Source organism: Bos indicus, chromosome 5, assembly GCF_029378745.1.
Source record: "Bos indicus isolate NIAB-ARS_2022 breed Sahiwal x Tharparkar chromosome 5, NIAB-ARS_B.indTharparkar_mat_pri_1.0, whole genome shotgun sequence".
Classification (NCBI taxonomy): domain Eukaryota; kingdom Metazoa; phylum Chordata; class Mammalia; order Artiodactyla; family Bovidae; genus Bos; species Bos indicus.
The window spans coordinates 87,947,846-87,962,749 of NC_091764.1; the positions used below are offsets into that span (position 1 = coordinate 87,947,846).

A 14,904-nucleotide genomic window follows, 5' to 3' on the forward strand; every position below is an offset into this window, starting at 1 on the left:
TTCTCTGGGATGAGCAGATATGTTATAGACAAAGAGGACACTTGTTACTGAAGAAATGTAGGAGCTTGGAGGCTACTCTGGGGAGTGTCTTACACGATGGCCCCAAAGTCTCCTTGAAGTGGGAGTAAGTGAGGCATTGAGGCTTTGTGTTGGTCGCTCAGTTGTGTCTGACTGTGGCCCGCCAGACTCCTCTGCCCATGGAATTCTTCAGGCAAGAATATTAGAGTGGGTTGCCACTTCCTTCTCCAGAGGATCATCTCAGCCCAGGGATTGAACCTGGATCTCCTGCATTGCAGGCAGATTTTTTACCTTCTGAGAAGGCTCTGGGGCCAGGACGACTGACTCTCAAGCAACACAGAGGGTGGAAAGCTGAAGTGGGGTGGAGGTTGGGGTTTTGTGTTCATTTTTAAGGATAATAAGGATAAATAAATAATGGTCTAAAGTGACGAAACAAACCAAAAAAAGGTAGCTGAGGGAACATTTGGCCTCCTCTGGACTCTGAGCTAAGTGGAGTAGGGGAGAGTAAAGCTTGTCTGAGAGTGTTTCAAGGAAGCCATTTCAAGGGGAGGGTCAGATTCCTTCTGAGAGAGCAAGGGTTGGGCTCCTCAGAAGACTTCATCTCACTGGTGAAGCCTGCAGCAGAGGGGGAATCCTTTTGTATCTTTCCTTTATGGAGGTACCCTGCCCTAGTTTTTCCAGTGTGAGACTGTGTTTTCCTCTCCACTGTAATGATTAATTTTTGCAATAAAAATAGAAGACAAGAAAGATAAAAAAAATAGAAGCGAGGAGAAGAGAAAAATGTAGTTCTCTTAATTCAGGTCAACATCTGCTTCACGAGTATCTGATCTGTATTGGGTCTTCACTGGGGTTGGAAATGGTATGTTGGACAGGTCCATCATGGACTTAGAATCTGGAGCTGTGTCATTGCTGAGGTCAGGGTGGCTCAGAGGTGAACGATGAGTGAGTGGGGTCCTTCTGTGGGGAAGGGGTGTCTGGATGGAGCCCTCTGTCCATTCCACTCTGGGTACAGGCCAGCCTTTCCAAGCTCTGATGTGGGAAGGACACCAAGGCTCCACAGGGTTGTGAGCCATGGGGTGAGCATGGTGAGATGGTAGCTATAGAAGCGGAGACGATCACCTGGAGAGCAGAGTGGAGGAGGAGAGCAGAGGCACTCCCTCCATGACACTGGCGTTAGGGGGGGTCTGAGGGCAAAGAACCAGCCCTTGCCACAGACTCGCTCTGTGACCCACAGCGCACCATGGTACCTTTGCTGCAGCTCAGCTTTCTGATAATCTTGCAGAGGTGGCTGCAGACAATTCCCTAAGCCTTTCCATTGTGGAAACTCTGATTCTGTGATAATGTGACTATCACACAACTGTAACACATTCGTGTAGTCTAGTTTGATTTTTCATATTGCTCTCAAGTATAAGTTGACTTGCTTTTTCCAGAAACTATGTAAGGAGGAAGTGGAAATATTATATTCACAGATTCAGGAAAGTTAATTGATTTTAAGATGTCTGAGTACAATGTAGAAGAAGGCAGTACAATAAATGTGTTTTCTTAAATTATTCCTGAGCACACATGTGTGTGGCACCACATTTAGGAAGATGGATATTTTTTAAACTTAATGTGTAGAAGATCAGTATTAAGCATCTTATGGGGTTATCCACATTTATTTATTACAAATACACAAGACCACATTTGCATTGTATACAATCACTGTTGATATATTCACATTCAAAATTAATAAGTGCCTGTGATTAGGGTGCACAGCACAGGATTAAACAATGTTCATGGGATGTTCATGGGATGATGAGAGAGGTGAGGATTGAAAAGAATTCAAAGAAGGCAGCATCAAAACTAGAGGTATATGTGCATGTGCCTTTGATTCAATTTCAAGAATGGTGCCATTGTCATAACACATTTGAATCTTTAAAAAGCTTTATTTATAGTTCATGGCAAATAGATGGGGAAACAATGGAAACAGTGACAGACTTTATTATTTTGGTCTCCAAAATCACTGCAGATGGTGACTGCAGCCGTGAAATTAAACGACACTTGCTTCTTGGAAGAAAAGCTATGACCAACCTAGACAGCATATTAAAAAGCAGAGGCATTACTTTGCCAACAAAGGTCCGTCTAGTCAGAGCTGTGGTTTTTCCAGTAGTCATGTATGCATGTGACAGTTGTACTATAAAGAAAGCTGAGCACTGAAGAATTGATGCTTTTTAACTGTGGTGTTGGAGAAAACTCTTGAGAGTCCCTTGGACGGCAAGGAGATCCAACCAGTCCATCCTAAAGGAGATCAGTCCTGAATACTCATTGGAAGGACTGATGCTGAAACTGAAACTCCACTACTTCGGCTCCCTCATGGGAAGAACTGACTTACTGGAAAGACCCTGATGCTGGGAAAGATTGAAGGCAGGAAGAGAAGGGAACAACAGAGGATGAGATGGTTGTATGACATCACCGACTCAGTGGACATGAGTTTGAGTAAGCTCGTTGGTAATGGACAGGGAAGCCTGGCATGCTGCAGTCTGTGGGGTCACAAAGAGTTGGACACGACTGAGTGACTGAATGGAATTGATAGTTTATGGGGCTTCCCCAGTGGCTCAGCAGGAAAGAATCCGCTTGCAGTGCAGGAGACATGGGAGACACGGGTTTGATCCCTGGGTCGGGAAGATCCTCTGGAGAAGGAAATGGCAATCCCCTCCAGTATTCTTGCCTGGAAAGTCCCAAAAACAGAGGAGCCTGGCAGGCTACAGTCTATGTGGTCACAAAGAGTCGGACACAACTGAGCACACACACACACACACACATACACACAAAGAATTTATAATATGGGAGTAATTAAATGTTGATTAATTGTAAATTATTCTTATTTGACCACTTATGGATCTATTTATACATGGTTGATTAATACACATTTTGGGGGCACCTTGCGAAAATTGAGGTAATAGCATATGTTCAAAATGAAACACTTAGTGAATATGATTAGAAACATGTATGTCTGATCCTAGACTATAGGGTACATGCACCATTACAGTGAAAGACGAGATCCCAAAATAGCCTTACCTATACACAATGGTGTACCGGATTACAGTTCAAGATGTTTTCCAGAATTGTAACAATGCCATAATTTCCTTTGCTTGGACATTTTCAAACACGTCTTTTAATGCTAAAATATACCTTCCCATATTTCAAAGTAAACATTTGCTCTAAACATTTGTAACCAAAAGTGACACTTAAAAAAAATAATATTGTTAAATATCATTTAGCTTGAAGTTCTGAAAGACAGAGGTAACAGTGATTATATCCTGGCAAGAAATTGGCTGGCTCAGGAATATGAGTGAAGACAGTATAATTTTGGTGCTTGTGAATTATACTCAATTATATGTGTTTTATGTATTGAAGTATACATATAATTTAAAAAGGAATTTTTAAATGTATTCTATTCCATTCTACCCATTCCCCACCCATCTTCACTCCCCACTTCAAAGAATTTTCATTTCTCATCAATTCTGTGGTCACATCCTCTATGATCCCGGGCACAGTTACTAAGACACTTCAGCCAGTAATATCCGTTCATTGTGCCAATAAACAATAAAGCAAAGTTTGAAACACTTTTACACAATTATGCCTTATAAGAAACAATTTGATTGTATTAAATGTGCCTTTTATGTAAATCTATGTAATTATCAATTTAGAAGTTGAGCTAAAATTACAGTGTGCTTTTTTTTCCCTGGGAGCTGCAGGGAAGTATCACGAGCATTCATACTTGAAGACAAAGTTTACCCAGAAGAACAGTTATTTATACCAGAGTACAATGGCATTATTTTCCAGAAATGGATGTATAAAATATTATCCTTATTGTTTTAAACATTTCACTATGTTATAGAATTTGGCATTTAGTCTCTGGAAGTGTATTTCTGAGGTTTTGCTTTGTAATAGGAGGTGTCTGTATAGTCAAAGGTGTGATTTTTCAAGTAGTCATGTATGAATGTGAAAGTTGGACCATAAAGAAGGCTGAGCGCTGAAGAGTTGATGCTTTCAAACTATGGTGTTGGAGAAGACTCTTGAGAGTCTGTTGGACAGCAGAGAGATCAAACTAGTCAATCCTAAAGGAAATCAACCCTGAATATTCATTGGAAGGATGGATGCTGAAGCTCCAGTAGTTTGGCCACCTGATGCATAGAGCTGACTGATTGGAAAAGACCCTGATGCTGGACAAGATTGAAGGCAGGGAAGGGGATGATGGAGGATGAGATGGCTGGATGGCATCACCGACTCAATGGACAGGAGTTTGAGCAAACTCCGGGAGATGGTGAAAGACAGGGAAGCCTGGTGTGCTGTAGTCCATGGGGTCACAAAGAGTCTGACATGACTGAGCAACTGGACAACAAAGGAGATGTGAAGGGATCCAGACATATGAGCCGTGGATCAACCTACAAGGAACACACGGAAAAACAAAGTTGTTATCCATGAACACCAACTCCTTTCATTTACTGATGACAGAATAGGTTGACTGCACTTTGTAGCAATAGAGTTTACAGTTTTAATATAGTGAGATTGATTCTCAAATGTTATGAAGGGCCATCAAGATCGAGGGGGAAGTGATAAATTAGGAGTTTGGAATTAACATACACACACTACTATATATAAAATAGTCAACTAAGAAGGACCTACTGTATAGCACAGGGAATTATACTCAATATTCTGTCATAACCTAAGAATTTGAAAAAGAATGGAAACATATCAATATATATGTATAACTGATTCACTTTGCTGTAAACACTTGAAATTAACAGAACATTGTAAATCAACTATATTCCAATAAAAACTAAAAAAAAACTAAGTAAATAATTATATTCATCCAAGAAAAGAGAGAAAAAGGTGCTCGAATTCTAGCCTGTGTTTTATCCTGAGATAAAACTGATCTTAGCAGAGATCAGTTGAATCCCAAGGTCAGCACCATGGTCAGATGAGCCTGGCCATTATGAGTAAGCTCATTCCCCAGCACAGCCCTCAGAAACCGCATGGATGTGATGGGACCGTTAGACTGTGGACGCCTCAAGTAGGCTCTGAGACTCGGCTTCCCCCGGGCTTCTCACAATGCCCATTGTGTTTGTTTTCAATGGGCACTCAGCGAAAGTCACCAACTGGCTGACTCATTACTCTGTGGGGAGCTGTCAGAAGAATCAGGATCTTATTACCAAAGAGCAGATGAAAGTAAGATTCCAAATCAAGTGAGACAAATTTCTACCTCAGATGCCCTGATGTGGTGGGAGTCACGGGGATAAATACAAGAAAACATCAAGGAACTTGTGCTAATCAGCTGAGTCGATTCTGGACAACCCCATGTCCTGAAGGAAATTTGTCCAGGAAATTTTAATAGTTGGGAAGTGGCTGAGGCCTTGATATTTGTAAGATCTCTAACAACAAATAAATGATTCTTTACTTTGATGAAATAATACAAAGTTAGAGGTGCTCTGATGGTTGGAGTCAACTTAGAGATATGGCTAGAGAGGAGAAATCAGTACTCAGTAATAAAAGAAAAGTCCAGTGGAAGCTATAGACTTATTTGGGTTGGTCATAAATAATAAATATGTATTTAGTTATATTTATATGATCATGGCAACCCACTCCAGTATTTTTGGGGCTTCCCTGGTGGCTCAGTGATAAAGAATCTGCCTGCTGACAGTGCAGGAGACTCGAGTTCCATCCTTGGGTTGGGAAGATACCTTGGAGGAGGTAATGGCTACACACTCCAGTATTGTTGCCTAGAGAATTTCATGGATGGAGGAGCCTGGCAGGCTACAGCCCAAGGCGTCGCAAAGAGTCAGACATGACGGAGTGACTAACTGAGTTACCAAGATATGATATTTCTGATATGGAATATTTTTGAGCTTTTGCTATGTGTGAGGCATCAAGGTAGGGACTTTTTAATACATTTCTTACTTTAATCCTTACACCCAGCTTATTGAAGGAAAAGTCATTATCTTCATTTTGTAATGGGGAAACTGAGGCAGATGTCATAACTTGGGTGACAGCCCACTAGTAGAAAGCCATGAGATTGGATTTGCAGTTGCAGCATTTTCCATTGTAAGCATTCATAAGACATTGCAGTCAAGGAGAGCACCCAGGGCAGGGTGTTGTGTGTGGGAGGGGGGAGGGGCTATTTCTGTCACCTGCACTCTTTCCCTTGTTTAGACTGGGATGGTGGAGAATCACTGCATTTTTTTGGATGACAAAACATTTTCACTGGAAGTCAACCATACGTTGGTCATGCATGCACTGATTTAGGTGGCAGAGTTTGCCTCAAATGTACTCATAATTTAGAATTCGGGAAAAGAATGAGAAACACAAGCAAATACAATTCTTCCATTTCTCTTGAGGCTTGTTGGTATCCACAGAGAGGACTGTAGGTCCTGTATCTTCTAGCACAGGGATCCCCAACCTCTGGGATCTAATGCCTCATGACCTGAGGTAAAGCTGATGTAATAATAATAGAAATAAAGTGCACAAAGTGTAATGCGCTTGAATCATCTTGAGACCCTCCCTCCCACCCAGTTCGTGAGAAAGTTGTCTTCCATGAAAATCAGTCCCTGGATCCAAAAAGGTTGGGGACCACTGCCCAGGGGCCACACCCCTAAATGCTCATTTCAAGTCTAATGCACCCTGACTTCTCACCTCAAAAATATTTTGAATGGAATAAATTAACTCTAGTTGTATCTTTCCTTTAGTAGATTTCTTACCTCTCTTGCTGACATTTTCTTTCTTCTAACACAGAAATAGTTTTTATGACAACATTCTGAAGATTCTGTAATAGTCCTCTAACATCTATTAAAAGGAAGAGGTGACAAAAATCATTTATTTGTGAATTGAGCTAGACTTAGTAAATTCCTATTTGCCATGATAGTTGACTTGTTTTAAAAGTATGTAAATCATTCTGAAGTGCTTGTTTTTGTTTTTCTAGATGCAATCTTCCTCCGTTGTCAAGTGAATACACTAAGGATGTTGGATCCAAAAGTCATTTAGTGACAGCTAACCCCAGCATAATTCGACAAAGGTAAGAATTTATGACTTCTGCTTGTGAGGAATTAGAAAGAAGGCTTTCAGGGTATTTAACATCTTAAAGACAGTGAACATAAATCAGCTTGGGAAACAGACAAAAACCATCTGGACAGGCAGGAAGGATGAAGGAGGGAATTGTAAATAAACTAGGCAGGATTAAGGGAATCCAAACACTGTTTCATGCTTCTGCTGGGTTTCTGTTTTTTGCCTTTAGAGATGGTAAAAAATAACATGCGAATCCACCGTTTTTGCTCAAAGAAGTAATAATATATCATGTTTACTCATTACTACTACTTTCCAACTTGTTGGCTTCAGTCCCAGCTCATTGACTGGCATTGATTGGTGAACTGAAATCAGATCAGTTTTATTAAAGACAAAGAAATGACCACTTTGCTGCATCTGCATGCGTGAAAATAGCAATATTGTGGGAGTGTACAAGAATGTGTGATTATATGATAATACAATATAGTACATCAAATGATATCCAGTCAGATTTTGGGGAAGAGATGGGAAATTCCTGCTCTAGTATCGATTCCAGAAATCTTGGCAGCTGCTGTGGGAGCTTTTGGGGGTCAGTCTCTATCTGATGAAGCCCAGCGGTGAGCCGTGAGCTGTTTTTCCAAGGACTGCTCATGTGGAGATTCTTGATCTCTGTGAAAAGAAGACTTGAGCATCACCTTAACGCTGTCTCATGTACACCAGCAGTTAAGGGTAAAATATCCAGACAGTCTGGGCGCAGGCACTTGTCACCTAAGGAAGTCTTATCCGACTGAATAGCACTTGAGTGTCACTTGGTAAACAATGCTGCGCTCCTTGTTTCAGTTCTGAAGTAAGTATTCCCATAAAATAGACGTTCAGAAACACAACCAAACAACATTTAATTTGACAGATACCATGAAATTACACTTCCAGAATGTACCATTACTTCCTCTTCCATAATGCATCAGACTGCCTGTTTCCCAGTATTGAAAACATTACGTGCTATTCATCTTTTCTTTTCGGTTTGTTGAGTTAAAAATGATACTTGATTTTTTACTTCATATGCGTTGTTTTCTGAATACAAGAAAGCTGAGTGGGTGTTGACTCTGTATTTTTTATTCTGTAAATTACCTGTATTTTTTGCTAATTTTGTGCTTTTTTCTTTTTAAAAACTATTTTCCTGTTGATTTATACAAACAGTTTATATTATGTATATAGCAAATATTAATGTTTTCTTCTAACCTGACACATATTGTTTAGCTTATGTTCTGTCAGAATTCAACATTTCTATACAGTGAAATTTATTAGTCTTTTTCTTCAAAAAAATTTTTCTGTAGAGAGTCTTCCTTACCACATCCACTTCAATGAGAAAATATTATCCTAATATTTTTTAATTTATTAATTATTGCTAATATTTTAGTGCATTTATAGTTTCACTTTTATATTAAGAAATTTAATCCATTTGAATATCTTTATTTTTATAACAACGATCTTAATTTTCTCAACAAAAATATATGATCATTATAAGAAATTAAAAGAGAAAAAGAAGAAAAAGATGGTAACAAAAAATTTACCCCAAACCTCACTATTTGTAGATAACTGTAATTAACATGAGGTGAACTTTTTTCAGATATTTCTTACATTCTTCAGAACTTTGAGTGTACTGTTTCATTTCACTCAAAGTTGCCAGTCAGAAACCTAATAGAAATTTATTCATTTTTTGTTTGAGGGAAATCTTTATCTCCTCCACTAAAGTTTTTATACATTTCCTTTTATCATTGAAATTCAGAAAGTTTACCAAGACATGTTTTATCTTAGAGTGGGTCTTCTTTCATTAATGTTGCTGGACGCCGTGGGATGTAGTAGTTGGGATGTAGTGGTTAGGAGTCTGTCCACTAAAGCATGATGACTCAGGTTGCACTTCCCTCTCACCCACTCACAGCTGTGTGAGCCTGACGGAGTTACTTAACAGCTTCTCCTTCAGTTTTCTCATCTATAAAGCAAGGATAATAATTCTTACATAATAGATATAATGAATTAAACTATGTATGTATGTATATGGTAAATATGTGGGTATATCTGTATCAATATATTATATATGCTTATTTATGCCTGCTATATGTAAGCAATATATAAATGTTAGTTATCATTAGCATTGTTTTTCATGTTTGTGAGCATTCTTTCAGATGCCTGATAATGTCTTCTTCTCCATTATGTTTGCTCTCTCTTTCTAGTCCTCCTATTAGGTGGATATTAGAACTTCTGGGCATATTACCATTATTTGTAACTCTTTCCTTGTACTATGTAGCTTTGTGTGTGTATACGTGTGTGTGTGTGTGTGTGTGTATATTATGTCCCAAGTATTGTAGTTGTGTTCATTCTGCTATGTAGTCTACTTCCATTTTTTAATTGTGTTTTTGTTTTCCATGAGCCAAATTATTTTTCCGTATCATTTTTTATGGCTATAATGTCCTCTTAGTTATCATCAAGACAACTTTTGTGTTTTTGTTCTTTCTATATGCAGATTATTCCTCCTATTTTTTTGGACTTAATGACATTTTCTAAAATTTATACTTTAATTTTCTGTTCATTTTTATATGATAAGCCTTTTTGTTGGTGGAGTATATTTAAAATAGTTGGTTTTAAAAGTATCACTGAAAACCAAAAGTGCCAGTCAAATTTATGAGTTAGTAACTTAACTGAATTTCCCCAAATTAGTGCTCTGTATTATTTTTAGTGTGATTTGTTTGTTGACATAGCTAATGTTGCATAGCAAGGAATTAGTAAGAGTAAGAAAATGAAACATTTCTATTTTATAGTTTAGTTACTGACCCTCACTCAGTCTTGGTTTTCTGTGGTTATTTTATTTTTGAGGGGAATGAGAGGTCTGATCAGGAAAATATTAGAAAATCACCAGGGATGATGGTGATGTCTCTTTAATTCAATTAAGTGGATTGAGGTTCTGGGAAAATTGAGAAGGATTCATATCAGATACAAGAGAATGAGCAAAAGATCAAGAGAATACTTGCAGAATTATTTTTCTTTGCTTATTTAAATTTTAAAAAATAATTTCAGATTCACAAGAAGTTGTAAAACAAACAAACAAAAAATATGTAGGCAAGTCCTTTGTACTCTTCAACCAGTGTACCCAAATGGTAGTGTCTTGTATAACTGCAGTATAATACTTTAACTCTCATTTTGAGTAGGAAATAAAATCACTTTTAAGAACAAATAAATGTTCTTATGAAGGGAAATGAAACATTCAGTACATTATATTGAAGGATAAAAGATTCTATTTTTCTACCTGACTATGTGGAATTGGTGATAAGATTTTTAAAAGCATGTGAAAAAGAGTATTTATCTAGAACAAGACTTAGAGCAAGATGAGAGGTTGAGATGGTGATTTTGAGAAATGTTTTAACTACAGCAGGAGAAAGCAAAGTATTTCTTTCCTTTAAACACAATAATTAAGTGTTTAAAAGGAAAAAATTTAATATAAAAAATTAATACCAGGCAAGCAAGAGTTGTTATGATTAATCTTGGGTCAACATTTAGTCAGTGTTTTGGCATGCCAGGTTCTGTGTTCTTTTTGTGCTTTGCTTCATTTAATCCTCAGAATAATCCTAATAAGGAAGTGTCTTAATGTGTGCTTTTACGGAAAACAAGATGTAAATTTTGTCATCTGCTTATGTTCACAGCTGCTACTCATCGGTCTGGGACCTCACCCAGACTTGTCTCAATCCAAAGTCACTCTTAACCAGTGACCATTGCACACCTGATCTTTCCAGATGAGCCATATATTGCACAAGGAGACAATTAAGTTTTCACAAGTGATGTCATTTTGGAAAAGGGAGTGAAAGTTTTTCATTTAACAAAATGTATTCAATGTTGCAAGGTTTTTGAAGACAAAATCAAAATGCATACAGCAATTCCATTTTGTGAAATAAGGAAAAACATACCACTTACAATAATATTAGAGAACTTTATATACTTAACAATTAGACAATAGGCATTCCTCGATGGTCCAGTGGCTGGGAGTTGGCACCTTCACTGTTGGTGCCGAGTTCAATTCCTTCTCAGGGAACTAAGATCCTGTATGCCGCAACTAAGAGTTTGCATGCTACAACTAAAGATCCTGCATGCCACAACCAGGATGCAAGATCCCCCGTGACCCAGCTAAGACCCAGCACAGCCAAATAAATAAATACACATTTTTTAATAGAAATTTTCACTCAGTAAGAAGGAGCTCTGCTATAGCCTTTGTCAGGATATCTTGTCCAGCATACATTCTTATTTTTAAAAAAACAGCTTTATTGAGGCACAGTTTATATGCCCCCAAAACTGCAATTTGATGAGCCTGGGCATATGCAAACACCCATGATATACTATCACCATCATTAAGGTCATAAACAGCAATCACCTCCTAAAATTTCCTTGTGTCCTTTTTTTAATTTTTTTGAGTGTGTGGTAAAAATAAGAACACTTAACGTGAAATCTGTTCTGTTAACAAATTGTTGTTCAATGGGTAGAACGTGAACTCCTTTTGATAGCACCCAGAATGAAAGGATTAGTTAAGGTGTCTGGGACACAGATTAGAAAGGGCTCTGCAGTTGCAGTCACCCTCTGGATTGTACCTTAATGGCCTAGGAGAAGTGAGGTTATTCTAATGTGGCAGCAGGGTCTGTTGGATTTTTAGACCCATTGCTGTCATCGTCTTCTTTCCTTTGCTGGGTCTTGCAGGTAGAGGCAATAAGGATCTCTTCATGAATTTACTCTTCATTAACATATACCGGCTCTAACCCATTGGTCTGCAAACATTTTTGTTCAAATACTCTTTAAAAGAACTAAGAGAGGTTCAAGAGGGAGGGTGTGTTACGTATATCTATGGTTGATTCATGTTGATATATAGCAGAAACAGCATTAATATAGCATTAATATTATAAAGCAATCATCCTCCAATTAAAAATAAATAATATTTTTAAAATATAATTTTTTAAATCCAACATTATTTCCTTCATCTTTTACAAGTTACCTAATATTTTTGGCATAAAGTTAAATTGTTGCCAAATATGTACTTTTAGAGCATGCTGCATTGTCCATGTTTAAATATATGGTTACAAAATCTCTGAAGTGCAGTGCGGATTTAACTTTTTGTATGCTACATGTCCTTAGAGCAAAGCCAAAGCTCTTTGTCAAATTGATTCATTAAGTTGAGTTGGCTTTCTGTCAGAAAAAAAAAACTGACTACCTTCTATTCAGTAAAGTGTTAACATATAACACCTTATATGGTTACAAGGTTAGCATATAACCTCGCTTCTGAATTCTAATTATTCAACATATAAATAAGGTATAGAACTTTCCAAGAATTGTCCCCCAGATAAAATAAGGCACAGCCTCTTTCTATTTCTTATAAAGATCTTTTTGCCTTTTCTCAGAGGACACTCTTTCAGAAGCTGTGTACCTTACCAATATTTCTTTCCTGGGTGACCAGCTGGTGTTTGCACTCTGGGGCAATGCATCATTATAATATTTGGGATAATAGGAGGTATGTCTTTCTTTTGTGAAGTGGAAAAGGGAAAATTATGGAAGTGGAGTTTGGAAAATAGTTGTTTAGACCATCAGATTAGTCTTGAGTAAATGTTTTCAAAAAACATGTATGTAGAGGTTGAGGTTTAAAAATTCATGGGGGGGAGGGGTGTTAATATGGGAGCTTTACAGGAACAGAGTTGCAGAGGTGCTCATTCGACAAATATAGTTTGAAATCTACTCTGGGACAGAATATACAGAGTTGAAGAAGATGGACAACTTATACCCTGAAGTTACTCCCAATTAAGAGATATTCTGTGGTCTAAGTGTTCATAAGGGGCTTAAGGGGATCTCTGAACACCTCCTGAAGTTTATTTTAAAAATTTATGTGTATGTATTATATATTATTTATCAGCTTTTTGAAGGTTTCCATTACTCTTAATCGGTTTAAAATTCACTGGCCTAAACTGAGTCATTTTATCCTAACATGATATAAAAGGAGAGATTGTAGTTCTCAAAGCTTGTTTCTCAGTTTCTGAATCGAATTGAAAACTCAGCCATTTTGCCCATAACAGAAGGTCAATACATATTTGGGCCAATGATGGTTAAACAAATAAAAACTGGAACTTAATTGATTGCTTTATTATGATATTAAGAATTCACTTTTGAACTTTGAGACTTCAACTTGGGAAGTTATTATTTGCAGCCACAAAAAGGAGCAGCAATGTTCCGTTTGTGTGTTTCCATGTAGGATAATAGAGATAGTAGTATCAGGGTGAACAGCTTGGGGTCACTAATTGTTTATCTTTGCTTTTGAGATCTCAGCGAATATATATGGGCTTCCCTGGTGGCTCAATGGTAAAAAAATCTGCCTGCCAATGCAGGAGATGCAGGTTTGATCCCTGGGCCAGGAAGATCCCTTGTAGAAGGGAATGACAACCCACTCCAATACTCTTGCCTGGAGAATCCCATGGACAGAGGAGTCTGGAGGGCTACAGTCCATGGGATCCAATGGTTATCACCTCTAATTTTACTCAAAGCAGTTGGGATTATGGAGATATTATCTGGGAGAACAATTATTTGTTTTATTGATGTACTTTTTAAAAAATAATTTGAGCTTAAAAGGGTTATAGCAACTTCTGTTTAATATTTTATATGACTCATGCCCCAGACTGTGTTCCTAAAATGTCCTCGTCTCTTCTGCCAGCTGACTTCTTTTTCCTTTTCTCTCCAAACTTAGAGCAACTTATCAGTGTTTGCACCAAGTTTTGGCAGTCACTGATAGCCATTCTGTCTTAACATCTGCCATGATGTAAGGGAATTTAAAAGACAGATGCTAAAACTGGAACTACAGAGAACAAACAGAAGACAGAGAAGAAACACCTCTGAAAGGGTGTAGATCTGTATGGGGTTTCAAACAGACATAAGCTCTTAAGAAAATATTGAAATTAGCAATATTGAGAGTCCTCAGAGATTAAAAAAATAGAAAATAAAAATTGTGGATAAACATGCCTGAGAACTTACTGAAATTTTCAGATGCAATATATTACTAAGTATGAAATTCTTATAGAAAAAAAAACATGAGTTAAGTCAGTAGTAAAACATGAAAATTACATAGATAGCTTTAAAGAAACCAAATAGGAATTTTAGAAATGAAAATATAATTGTTGAGATGAACAGACATCAGATTAGACATACCTGAAGAGAGTATCAGTGAACTGGGAGATAGAGCAGATAATTTGCTAGATACGAGATATGCTAGAAAATATGCTAGATTTGCTAGAAAATATGAAGATAAGACAAAGAAACTTGGATGATGGAATAGAAGTTGCTCAGTCATCTCCAACTCTTCGGGACCCCACGGACTGCAGCCTGCCAGGCTCCTCCATCCCTGGGATTTTCCAGGCAAGCATACTGTAGTGGGTTGCCATTTCCTTTTCCAGGGTATCTTCCTGACCCAGGGATTGAACCGTGGTCTCCTGCATCATAAGCAGACTTTACTATCTAAGCCACCAGGGAGGATGGAATGAGAAGGCCTAAAATCCAATCTTTATTTAAATGGAATTGTGGAATTATAAAATAGAGGTGCAATGCAAGAGACCGGAATTCAATCTCTGGGTCAGGAAGATCCCCTGGAGAAGCAAATGACTATCCATTCCAGTATTCTTGTCTGGAGAATTCCACGGACAGAAGAGTCTGGCCATCTACAGTCATTGGGTCTCAAAGAGTTGGACATGACTAAGCAACTAACACTTTCACTACTTTCAATGGCTGAGACATCTTCAGAATTAAAGAATAATATACTCCGTAAATAGAGAAAGCAAG

The 14,904-nt window shown here is 37.8% G+C and overlaps 1 protein-coding gene across 1 annotated transcript in view; it reads left to right on the top strand.

Annotated features, from left to right (window-relative positions):
- The window catches only part of ST8SIA1 (ST8 alpha-N-acetyl-neuraminide alpha-2,8-sialyltransferase 1), a 175,349-nt gene that overhangs the window by 104,801 nt on the left and 55,644 nt on the right, over positions 1 to 14,904 (top strand). Inside the window, exon 4 of the mRNA XM_019961463.2 lies at positions 6,977 to 7,069. Coding sequence (XP_019817022.1) covers positions 6,977 to 7,069 — 93 coding nt within the window. The remainder of the gene's footprint in view (positions 1 to 6,976; positions 7,070 to 14,904) is intronic.